We start from the raw sequence: 13,282 nt of genomic DNA on the forward strand, positions 1-13,282 counted from the left end.
TCAAATTTCTACTTTACTTTGGCAATGGCCTTACAAAGCTTGCATGTGCAAAATGACTTTCCTGATCAGCTTTAACAATTCTGTCATGATTATTTTACAACTTCCGTATCAGAATACATAAAATAATGATGGATAAAAATATTTGAATGCCCTCTGAAACACTCTGAATTGTCTTGTATCAAAGTCATCCTAGAATATCCCCATGCTTTCTTCAATTCCTGCAACTTGTATTCACCAAATAGCGTATTTGATTAGGGAATTTATAATCTGATAAATATAAATTAGTTCAGGAAGTTCTCATTCTTTTCTTGAAACATATCCAAGAATCATGTAGATTATCTGGATCATTTCCTTAGTATGTATAATGCCATAATCATATTAGAAATGCATGGTATTCACATTGACAGTATATCCTTTACAGTAACGCACTTGTGAAATTGAGGTGCTCTAAAGGTAAAGGCCATTAATATTAAATAGACACTGATTCTATAATAATCCAAACCTAAGAAATTATCTAGTGAGGCTACCAGGGGATGGGCCACTCACTATAGATACTCATGAAGCTAAAGCAATCTCTCCAAATCTTCTTAATGTGCAATGATCATTTTAACTTAGAGACAAATTCACATAGAAAAGAGGGATGGGATCTCACTTCTGAGATGAAAGTAAATTGACTTTGGGGCAATTTATCTTTCACAGCATATCAGGGGCAGTGCCAGCAGACCACAGATGTACACCTCATGAGGAGCCCACCAAGACATCTGTGAGGTGGGGGGAAATACAGTTTATATTCAAAGCGTAACTTAGTAATGACATGTCAACCATACCCCAGATGAATGTTTCCAACATATAAGAAAAAAAGGAAAATATATTTTTGTACACCTTTTCTTTCTACATGCAAGGTTAGTGATAAGTAAAAAGCTCTAGTTCCTATATATTAGTGAACCAACTAAAGTAAGAGAGAAAATGACAAAAGAATGAGATAGAGATAAATAGGGGTGGGATAGAAAGAAAAAAAGAAAGAGAAAAAGGGAAAGAGGAGAGGGAGGGAGGAGGAAGTGACAGAGGAAACAAAAGAAAGACAAAAGGAATCATGTCAGAGAAAAAATATAGAAATTTTCCATTTTATAAGTTGTGAAATATTTGCAGAAGACAAATATATGCCCTTGGAAAACACTTTGAAAATGATTCCTTTCTTATGACCATGCAATATATGCCCCCCACCCCAGCATCCAATTCATTAAATAAATACTTTATTGTCCATTTGCATGCTAGATTTTAAATACTGAACAGGGACCACGTTTCTTCATCCTTTTATCCATCTTTTGGTACAAGCACAGTCCCTGGCACATGAAAAGTTTTCAATAAATATTTGTGGAATAAATGAAAGAATGAATGACAAATTCTTCCAATTTCTTAAGGAGAAAGAAAACTTCTACTTAAAAAAAATGTTACTGGGGGCGCATAAGTGTCTCAGTAGGTTAAGAGTCTGCCTTCAACTCCAGTCATGATCCTGGAGCCCCAGGTCAGGCTCCCTGCTCAGCAAGGAGTCTGCTTCTCCCTCTTCCCCTCCCCACACCATTCATGTTCTCTCACTATCTCTCTCTCAAATAAATATATAAAATCTTTTAAAAAGTTACTGATTGTATGCATTTTTGCCAGGCTAATGATTTTTTTTCTGTGATAGTTCCACATGATTTCTAATTTATTAACATGCCCTATGGCTGATCAAACTTTGCAAATGACAGAGTCAGGTCTGCCCATGGATAATGCTGAGGTCCACAGTCACAGTCTCCTTCTCTTCACTTACATTCCAGAAGTTTATCAGTGGGAACACATCATCATTTAATAGGGGGTATTTCAAGCCTTAAAGAAACAAATTTGGTGTTGAAATAAAATAAAAATTATGCCTTTCTTGTTTTTTGTTTGTTTGTTTTCCTTTTGGGGTGGGTTTGGGGTTTAGCGATTTAGAAGTTGGAGGGGATTAAAGGAGTGGTACATAAAGCATCTAATGAAAGTAGGAAGCAAACGCCACAGAAGGTATCAAAGTATAAGGAGTTGTTAAGATGAGAAACCAGAGAAGTTAAAGAGAGAAAGTAGTGATCGCTCAATTATTTTACACTGTTCCAAATACATATATTTTTTATCCACTGAGTAAATTATTTTTATATAATATTCATTCTGAAATACTTAAATATTATATATCAATTTAAACTGAGAGTCCATAGCTTCACAAAATTACTAACCTTCCCTGGTACAATTGGTTTGGGCTTCATCACTGAAGTCTCCACAGTCATTGTCACCATCACAGGCCCAATGGCCTGGGATGCATCTGCCATTGGAGCATCTGAACTGATTATCCAAGCAAGAGTGAACACAGCCCACCTCATCACTGCCATCCCCGCAGTCATCATCTGGAAAGAAGCATCAACATCAAGGGAGTGAAAACTGATCCAGGAAGAAAATATTCCTTATGAAATATCTACCATTTCTTTTTGCCATATAGAGTATTCTCTTGTTTTTGATAAAAGACTGATAAATTAATGATGAGCATTTCCCATGAACAGTGGGGGGATTATCTTCATTCCGATACTGTTCAGCTTCTGATTGAACATCAACTACTAAACGAAGAGGGAAAATAATCCTTGACTTTGGATTTTAAAGCTTAAGTTCTATTTCCCTCAGAAATGACTAACCATTGACTGAACAAATCTATGCAGCATGAAATAATTATAAAATGGGAGGACAATGGTGATTGCAAGAATTTCATGAAATGATACAGCTGGTGATATAATTATCGTGGAAAATTATTGCTTAGACCTATAATCCCTGTGCCCCCGAGTTTATTACCATATCTTTAATTCAGACCCTTCTTCTCTATTCTCAACAGGAGGAGCCACTATGTACCCTTCCCCTACTGACTCATAAGTGTGTATTTATACTGGGAAATTGTCACTATCTTTAGCAATGATTTATATTCTTTATTAACAACTGTTGCAGGAGGGAGGTGAGAGGAATGTGAAGTGAAAATAGATTAAATTGAAATCAGTGAGTGAGAATGTATAATTTATACATAATTCATTTACTTGAGTTTGGCATAATTTAGCATAATGACACAATTGAGTATAAGAAAGCAAACATTATTTGTATATAAAGAGCAAGGTGGCAGAGTTGAGACCATTCGGATAATTCCATAATAATTTATAAACTCCTCCATCCTGAGGTGACAGAGCACTTTACATCGATGATTCAGAGAACCTGAATCATCCAGGTCATTTCCTCAATTGCCCCCTTTACTTCACGTCTGCAGGCTTAGACTATGTCCAGCGTAATATCTGAACACCAATCTCTTTATAGCCCCAAGGGACAGATATCGAGTTCCATTATCCTTAATGCTAATCCCCACTGATGTGCCAGGTGCCCTCTCAACACTTGTCTTAGCCATTTTGCTTGGCTCTGCAAACTTCTCGTACAAACTACGTCTGAGGGAGGTGAAGCAGCACTGACAGCCGGGCCCCCAATCAAATCAGTGCAATACTGGGAACATTTGGTACTTGCCAGAGTCGCAGTGCCATTTGCTGCTAATGCATCTTCCACTTTTGCATATAAATTGAGTTAGTGGCTCACAAGTTGGAAATTCTATGAAAGATATAAAAACATTCAATAGGGAAGATGTTATTGACTGTGCTTGATTTAATTTGCATCTCATCTGCCAATGTGACCAGAACTCCACCCCTGTCCTCCACAAAAGGCAGAGGAAACAGGAGATAAACAAATATAGTGACATAAACTTCTTAAGGGCATAGGATACCCATACTTTTAGTATTTTTTAAATGTGTAGTTTACAATGACTGAAAGCCTACGGGAATCATTTGATGAAGGACTGTATTCCCTGCACTGCACCACTGATAAGAAGGTTTGGAATATTGGCCCTTGGGCCTTGGGCTGGTCTAACAGTTATGCTTCCCAGGGCTTCCATCTAGGCCTATTCTGCATTGTTCCTTTCTAAGAGTTAGGACTTTACAAAATATTTGAAATCATGTTACTGAGCATTTTCTTAGTATTTGCACCAGTTAAGCACATTGGTGATGGTGTCTTTAGGAAATAAGGATTTTGAATGACATTGTTATAATGTTTATAGAATGACTTATATTTTTCCCTTAAAAACTATGACATTTTAAAGTTAAAGTCTATATTAACCTATAGTTTTTGGCAAGTCATGACTAGCTAGAATAGTAAAATGTGAGCAAATTAATTTTTCATGATAGTCACAAAGACATAGGTTGTGTATTATCTTCAAAATAATACTTCAAATTAAATTGAAGGCTATAATATTCATCCTCATTCTTAAAATGGTAATAAAACAATAAGTCAACTTTGGAGGCTGTGAGAGCTCTCTCTAGTGTGTAGTTGAGCTGGGAAAAGAGAATCAGCCAGACTGACCAGCAACAGCATCCAGTGAACAGACTACAAGTGAAAGCCATCTCTAGTACCAGTAACTTGTCCAATATGTAAGAAAAGTGGTAGACTCAGATCTGGTTGCTATGGTATTGATTACTTGCTTTCTACTTCTTAAAAACCAATTTCTTTGTGTGAGTTTACATTTGAGTATATCCCCCTGAGGTACTGGAATTTGAATGGATATTATTCTAAAACTGAACGAATCTTAATTAAATTTTGTGATTACCAAAGACATGCCTCGAGATATACATTTTAGAATAAATTTAACTTTTCAAAACCAGAAAAAATGTGATCAGAGCCTAAATATGCTTCAAAGACAGAAGAGGAGGCAATCACTTACTGATACGAAGAGATAAAAGACTACATCAAAAGTTATCCATGCAGCAACTCAACAAATTTTCTGACATATAAAGGGAAGCACTCAAAATAAATGTGAAAACGCCCAAGGCATAATTTAATCAATACTTCTAAGAGAGTTTTCTTTTGTTACCTGACAATATAATGAAAACTTAGGTGTTTATGTTTCAAGAATCAACAGGGATGTTGTCCAAAATATGTTTTCTTCTTTAGATAAACATTTAATGTTTCAAAGATGTACAGTAAACATGAATAATGACTTTAAACAAAATATCAGCATAAGTAATGGTTAAAATGAGTAAAACACAAAAAGCAGATTCTAAGATACGATGAGATCTAACTTTTAAAAATAACATTGCATCTTTTTGAATTTAGAATAGGTTAATTCACATTTTTAATCTCTCTTCTATAAACGTAGGAACATATTAACCAACATCATACATTTAACTAGGAAAAAAATAAATCACCCCAAGCATTTGGAGACCTCTGAAATTTGGTACTACTTCATTGGAAGTTTTTCAAGTGACCTGTAAGAGTCTACCTCTTAGATCCTAAGTCTAAAAACTGCCCCCCCCCCGCCAAAAAAATCTGGAAGTTAGACCCCAAAAGGTAAAAACTTTTAAAGTAAATAAAATAATCTAAAACCCAGTGTACATTCAATCTCTAAGAAAATGAATGATATATCTGCGCACAGTGAATATAACATACATACTTGCATATAATGGGTATGTGTTCTTAAATAGTTGTATCTCATTTCTGATTTATTTTTTTACTTAATACTTAGTTACATTATTTCTCTTGGCAACCTCCTTGTCTGACTTAATTTATATGACCAAAGGTAAATTATATAGAATTTAAGAAAATGGTAACTAGAAGAAAGCATGGGACAAATCACTAAAAAGAACAAAGGCATTAATTGAAGGGACAGGAATAAGGGAGTGAAGTTACTAATGTTTCATTTCTGTTTCCTTGACAAAGCACTGTGACACTGAGTAAATCACACAGCCTCTCTGGTGACAGACATGTGGTTTGTAACACGATCTCTCAGGTTCTTAAAGTCCTAAAGGTCAAGAAGTCAGAAGAAAGGTCATCTGGAAAAGCACAACACCCTGAAGGCATTTAATGTAGCAAAAATAGGGTTTATCTACTGAATAACTCCTGGGATTATCATAGCAATCCAGTAAAAGATAGTAGCTGAACTTCAGGAAAAAAAATTGAAGAATAAATTTAATATGTTAAAATTATCTTTGGATTTTCTCTGCTTAATAATGCAGTCAAATGTGCAACACACTTTAGAAGGAGTTCCATCAAAAATTTAAGTATAATATAAGGCACTTCACTTTTCGCTAACATTGGAAAATACTGTATCCATAATTTCTTAGTATCTTATCACAGGTATCTGATAGTAAGAGGTCTAATGACAATATACTCTTTCTCCTAAAAAATAAAACAAAATCTTCTTAAAATAAATTTAACATTTTCTCTGTTCTTCCATATTAGCATTAATTTAAAAGTTGAAAATAGTATCTGGTAGTTCAGTCTGTTTCTAGGTATTTGTTCTTTTTAAGATACCATTATGAATTCTTATATTTGAAAAAGACTTAAATATTAAACACAATCTTTTCTTTCTCGACTTTGACTTTGGATCTCCCATGAGACACACTGAAGGACACTTGGAAAGATTACCTGATTAACTCTGAAGAGAAAAAATTATGAATGAAAGTGGCTTACATTTTATATTAAAATTACACTAAAGAAAAGAAAACTATATTTTATTTTTGTGGTGACTTCAACCTCGTAGAATATTTAATGTGGAGTAATGGACTGTTAAAAAATCTACTATTGTTGCAGGTGGTATGCTCAATTTATCTATTATATCTTTCACTTAAAATTTATTGCCAGGTTATATGTATGCTATTATGTAAATGGCAACAATCTTCTCTCCTCTCAAGGGTAATCATCGTTGGTATGGTACTTATATTTATCCAGTACACAAAGCTTAAAGGTAGTTTTCAGATCTAATTTGTTTCTTTCCTGTCTCTAGGAATTTTCCTACTTCTTTCTCCTTCTTGGGCTCAAAGTGAATATTTCTAAGTAACTTATTATTGAAGTCTCAAAATAAAGTTATCATAGGTCCGTTCGAAAGTATGTAGTCCACATCCTGTATGTATATAAAGTTGACCATCGTGATTAAGTATGGGGAAAATGTATAGGAGATTCAAGTCAAAATAAATGACAAAGTAAGAATATTACAGGAGTCCAGGGTTAGAAAAGTGTTATCTAAATTTGAAGGAGATGATAATACTCACGTTACATGTTATTATTTATTGAGTATGAGATACTAGGCTAGTTATGTATATACATTGCCTATACTCTTCACAACAGCCCTGCAATTGTTATTGCTAACCCTGATTTGTAAAAGAAAACAGCATAACTTGCCTGAGGATACACTGCATAACCAGCCAGTGTCAGAGTAAAATCTGAATAATAGTGTGACCGATTCCAAAATATATTATTTTATCCTTATGCCATCCGATCATACCAATACCCTTTAAAAAAATTATAGCACAGAAACATTTTTGTAAGGACTGAAAATTTAATTATTCTCTCTGTGTTTTATGCAGCCCATTTAAATTTTAATTCTGTTTATTACCTACTCTAAGGTACATAATTAAATACAGATATAGGAAAATAGTGCTTTTTAAAATTATATAGATTATAGGATTATATCCTTTGAGGAAATATATAACATTTCTAGATAATGATACCAGCTGTGGCTCTTGAGAATTGGTACGTGCACAGGACAGACTTCAAAAGATCCAATTAAGTAAATATACTTTGGAGAAAACCATAAGAAAACAGTGTACCACAAATCATCTTCATTTTATTGCTCTTTCATTGTTGTTACATAAAAACCTCATTTTAGACATCACATAGGTCATATATAAAGAACATTGTAGGCAGGCAAAGCTGAGTTGAAAGCTTGATTTTAACACTAATTGTTGTATGACCTTGGATACTTACTTAAGATCTCTGACCTCAAGTTTCTACTCTGTGAGACAGAGTAGAACAAAACTACTTCAAAAGTTTTATTCATTCAAAATATTGAGAGCTTTATACCAGATAGAGTTCTAAGCCTTAGTGACAGATCACCTAGAATGAATGAATATGAATGAATAAAATAGTGCTAAGCACTGGAAATACAAAGTTCAGCATTTTCATTTCTCGCAGTGCTTACAATCTAGTAGAAAAAATACCTGTAGTATATTTAAACAAGTGACTTCAATAAATTTCTGATAAATGCTATGATAGAAGCAACATAAGGTGTTTTTGCAACCCACAACAGAAGTCAAAACTACTCTTAGATATTCACCCCAGAGGAAGTTATCTACAAGCTGATATGAATGATATGTTTAGGTTAAATCAGGAGGGGAGCAGGAGGGGAAGAACTACTTTTAGCGTATTCTAAAGATGGCATTCCTGAAGGCCCAGAAGTCACAGTATATAAAATGTTTGAAAAACTAAAAAAATTTTGGAATGGCTGCAGAAGGGTATAAGAAGCAGTGAAATTTTAGGAGCTACAAATAGGCTGGAGCAATAGATTTGGAAATGATTACTACTGATATAACAGAGCCTTGGAAGTCCAAAGGAACATCCAGGAAGTATATGCAGAATGAGACTAATAGGAGACCTAGAAAAACATATTGAACAGTTCTGGCAATAAGGAAAACAAAGAGAAATGTTAGACAAAGTAATAACCAACCATTTTAATACATGGTTGCATGTGTAAGAAAATAATATAAATTTTCAGAGCCCAGAAATTAAAAGGGTACTGAAAACAAGAACAGTTAGTGGGTTATCACAGCAGTGTGTGTGTGTGTGTTGTGTGTGTGTGTGTGTGTGTAAAATCAATGTTGCTGAAATGTCTGAAGAATTCATGTTTACTCTTGACAGAAATTTAAAGGGCTGAATTTCTTTTGGAGATGCAGAGCTCAAGATACAAGGGAAAAGCAAGAGAATCTGAGGATTGGAAGGATGTTTATATATAGAGAGATCGCATAAGAAGTTAATCAGGAGGCAAGGACTAAATAACTGGTATTGTAAGAGTGTTTCACAAACCTGGATGTATATTAGAAGTACCTGTACAGCTTTTGAAACTACTTATACCTGAGCCTTTATTATAATTCAATTGGTAGTGTAGTTCCTCTGGAGCTGTGGGTTAAATCCTCTGTATCAAAAAGAGGAATTCTTAATCTCAGGAAACAAACTGAGCGTTGCTGGAGTGGTGGGGGGTGGGAGAGATGGGGTGGCTGGGTGATGGACACTGGGGAGGGTATGTGCTATGGTGAGCGCTGTGAATTGTGCAAGACTGTTGAATCACAGATCTGTACCTCTGAAACAGTACATTATATGTTAAAAAAAAAAAAAGAAGAAGAAGAAGATAGCAGGAGGGGAAGAATGAAGGGGGGGAAATCGGAGGGGTGGACGAACCATGAGAGACGATGGACTCTGAAAAACAAACTGAGGGTTCTAGAGGGGAGGGGGGTGGGAGGATGGGTTAACCTGGTGGTGGGTATTGAGGAGGGCATATTCTGCATGGAGCACTGGGTGTTATGCACAAACAATGAATCATGGAACACTTCATCTAGAACTAATGATGTAATGTATGGGGATTAACATAAGAATAAAAAAAATAATAATAATTAAAAAAAAAAAACTACCACATACGGGATACTGAGTCCTGTTTAATTCTAGACCATGAATTTGTTTTTAATTCTGGCAAAAAACAAAACAAAACATAAAATTTACCATTTTAAGTATATAATTCAGTAGTGTTAACTGTATTCACCTTGCTGTGCAACAGATCTCTAGAACTTCTTCATCTTGTAGAACTGAAACTCTATACCCATTGGACATCAACTCCCCATTTTAGACCATTAATTTTACTAAGGTCATTAAAAATACAACTATATTCATTGTAGAGAAATTGGTAGGGAAAGAGCCTACAAATGGTCATGTAAGGATATATGAAAGAAGTGGTAAGTTTCAGTGGTAAAGGAGAAGGTTAGATAGGCATAATGGTGCCTTTGGTTATCTAAAGAGTGATCCTGTGACAAGGTTATAGATTTAGATGGCGTAGCTTCAGAAGACAGCACAAGAATCACTGAGTAGAATCTATAGCAATATTGCTCCACAAAGGAGGAATATTCTGACAATTACTGCCCACCAGTAGAATTAACTACCCTGTGGAATGGTCAGTTCTTTGTTCCTGAAAATATTCAAACAAGGACTGGGTAAGCATCTTTGAGACCAGTTTTAGAATTCTTACATCAGATGGATGATGGAATTAGATAGCATGTACAGGTAACTACCACTACCTGTGAGTCTCTGAAACAGATAATGGGGAGTGAATGGGTCTGAGTTCTAGTGCTTGCCATATCTACTAACTCTTTCTGCAACTTTGGACACACAACTTTCAGTGCTTTAGTTACCTTATTTATAATGTGAGGGGCTGAAATGAATGGTTTTCTTATTCTTTCTAAATTTCCATATATTGAATAAACATGCATTATGTACATTTTGCAGAATCTGTCTGCACTGGGCAGCATGTGCCTTCCTGCCTTAAAAGGAAATAGGAAGGGAGAAAGGGAGAGGGAGAAGGAGGGAGAAAATGATTGACTGAGTTAAGTAAATAAATACAAGTAATAGTGGGATTTTTCCTTTTGCCATGGCACCCATTTAGATCCAATGTTACGAACAAGGAAATGCTAAGCACTCTTGCATTTTATAGACAGAATCCAGTAGTTGGAGCTATTCCTTATAAAAGAAGAGTAATCTACAAGTCAATTTTGTTCAAAGACCAGTGGATTCAAAGGAAGGAGAGATTCCATGAGAATCATTCATGAAATTTTATGAGTGCATGAGAAAAGGGTACTGACTGAATGTTGCTCAGGAAGTAGACTGACCATTTTACCCTGCATCTAGAGAAGAAGAAAGAACTGGAAAATGGTGGCATCCAAAAGATGGGTCATTAGGAGACTAGCCTGATCACATTTAAGAGAGTGGGTGAGGAGGGACAAAAAGTGGACCCACAGAAGAGAGCAAAACTTTTTTTTTTTTTTTGGTCATATCAGCAATGCAACCAAGAGGGTGCCCACCTAGCAAAGGGGGGTGGGAATGATGGGGGGATGGGGATAAAAGAAATCTAGTTGTGGGGAAGAAGAAGAGGAAACAGAGAAGAAAGAGGGAGTTGAGGGAACTATGAAGGGAAGCCTCTCTGAAGATCTCACATAAGAGTCTCTCAAGAGAGCAGCATTGCTTATGTGTCAGAGGGCAGGGACCTTCAGAGAAGCAGAGAAAGTTACCACCGGGCCTACTTAAAAAGATAGTACCTATTTCTCCAACTGTCCCATGTGACTGAAGAGCTAAGGCTAGCAGAGGGAAGAGATGTAGGGAGGTAAAAACAGAACACGGTCGCCTCTCATCTAAGTTCTTAGAACCTAAAGTCTAGCCAGCAGTGGGGGGAGAAAAAAGCTTTGACTAAGATATAATACTGGAGTTTCAAAACAGGTTGGATCAAGTTACAGAAACTAAAAGTTGGCAGAATCGTTGTGTCTGCCAAGATGTTATCAAGGAATGACAGAGCAACTGAAAGCAGTGCTTGGCAATATTCACATTTTGCCAGTAATTAATAATTACTGGGTTAATGTGGGTTAATGATCCTCTGGGATATTAATCCTCACTTAAGTTGTTACAAACGTATGCATTTTTTCTCACAAAATTAATTATAATAATAAGTATATAATAATAATATATTTCATCAGAAACTTTGTTTTTCCAATAACCTAATTGAAAATATCTTTGATACACAACATACACTGATTTAACTGGGTAATGATTTCTTTTGGACAGCTCTCTCTTTTGTTTGTGTCTGATATTTGCCAATTCTCATTCTGATTCTTTCCTCCTTAATTATGTGGAATAAAATTACAAGAACATTTACAAGTAAAATTACAAGTACATGAGACACAATTTTACTATCTTCCTAGATTTAAAAAATCAACATCCATAAAATGGAATCATATTAACTTTGCAAGTTTTAGTGGATTTTTATTTATACCCCATTGAATTGACTTTCAATCTGTTAATAAATTTCAGCTATTTTCCCAAGTTAAATCCTTTGAACAAATCAGAAGTTATCAACTCACGTTAAGGTTATTTATTTAAAAAATAATAATAAATATAAGCTATGTTGAGATACTTGGAAGATAGAACAATCTCAAAATAGTTAAACTACAGTTTAAAATAAACAAATAAATTTTGTTTTTGACAATAAATTCTCCAAGGGGCAAAATGAAAGTTTGCCTGAAATATTCTTACATTTAATCATGAAATGCACTTATGTTTAATGTTGTAATTTGGAGATGGGAAGAAAATTTGTCTGGATAATTGCTTCCATCTTAACTCATTTTGCATATATAAACAAAATTATGTCATTAAGTATATACGTAAGATAAAAATCAAAACTGAATGGTGTTCTCTAAAGTATGGTTCCTTGACCAGCAGCAGCATTAGAATCAGCATCAATTGCTAGAAATATAAATTATGAATCACCTAAGACCTACTTGATCATAGTCTTTGGAAATCAGGCCCAGAATTGTCGTTTTTGTTTTTGTTTTTGCCTTTGCTTTTTTAATAAGCCCCCCAGGAGATTCTAATGCATGCTCAATTTGAGAAACTTGGCCGTAAGTGTTCTCAGACTTGACTGCACACTTACACTGCTTGGACAGCATTAAAATTAGTGATTCTTGAGTCTGACCCCTAGGGACCCTTACTTAATTAGTCTGGAGTGAGGCATGGCAGATGATTCTGAAGCTTCTCAGGTGATTTTTTTACTGACAGCTAAAGTTGAGAACCAAAGCTAACACCCTTGAAATGAGTGACCACTTAGTTCCTTGACACATAGTCCACTTCCAACACAGTCTTCACAATTTTAACATATCTGCTCTTATTTGCAGAATCAATATACAGAGTCTCCTGTCTACACATGCCAGTCCTGAAACACAATAAATAGTTGCAATAATAATGAAAAAAAATAAAAAAGATGAAGGGGGAATCCTCAAAGACCTTCCTAATTATGTGTTTGCCCATATATAATCTCAACCTAAAATATGCAATTAACTTGTTATAAAAGCAAATGCTAATAAAATGAATTAGGTTTATAAATAGGTGCTAGTGAATTCCACTAAAATTTGACCCTCGGTTTCAGTACCTTCTGCTCCTAACTACAACCAGAAGCACTTCTAACCATAGGTTTCTCATGTTTTAAAATCCAAATTTGGGTATTATTTTCAGTATAAAATAGTAATTATTAAACAAAACAGAAGCTGTTTGTGGAGTTAAAGTATAAGAAAAAAAAAATGACTGCAATCTTCTAGTAGGATTAAACCTATGGGAACTTGAC

The 13,282-nt window shown here is 35.0% G+C and overlaps 1 protein-coding gene across 1 annotated transcript in view; it reads right to left on the minus strand.

Moving 5' to 3' along the window:
* The window catches only part of LRP1B (LDL receptor related protein 1B), a 1,839,752-nt gene that overhangs the window by 669,341 nt on the left and 1,157,129 nt on the right, over positions 1–13,282 (minus strand). Inside the window, exons 19-20 of the mRNA XM_045868938.3 lie at positions 3,559–3,639; positions 2,247–2,414 (exon numbers count right to left, since the gene is read on the minus strand). Coding sequence (XP_045724894.2) covers positions 2,247–2,414; positions 3,559–3,639 — 249 coding nt within the window. The remainder of the gene's footprint in view (positions 1–2,246; positions 2,415–3,558; positions 3,640–13,282) is intronic.

The sequence above is a fragment of the Mirounga angustirostris genome, unplaced genomic scaffold, assembly GCF_029215605.1.
Source record: "Mirounga angustirostris isolate CCGP_5_RB_7025 unplaced genomic scaffold, mMirAng1.0.hap1 SCAF_3, whole genome shotgun sequence".
NCBI classification, from domain to species: Eukaryota; Metazoa; Chordata; class Mammalia; order Carnivora; family Phocidae; genus Mirounga; species Mirounga angustirostris.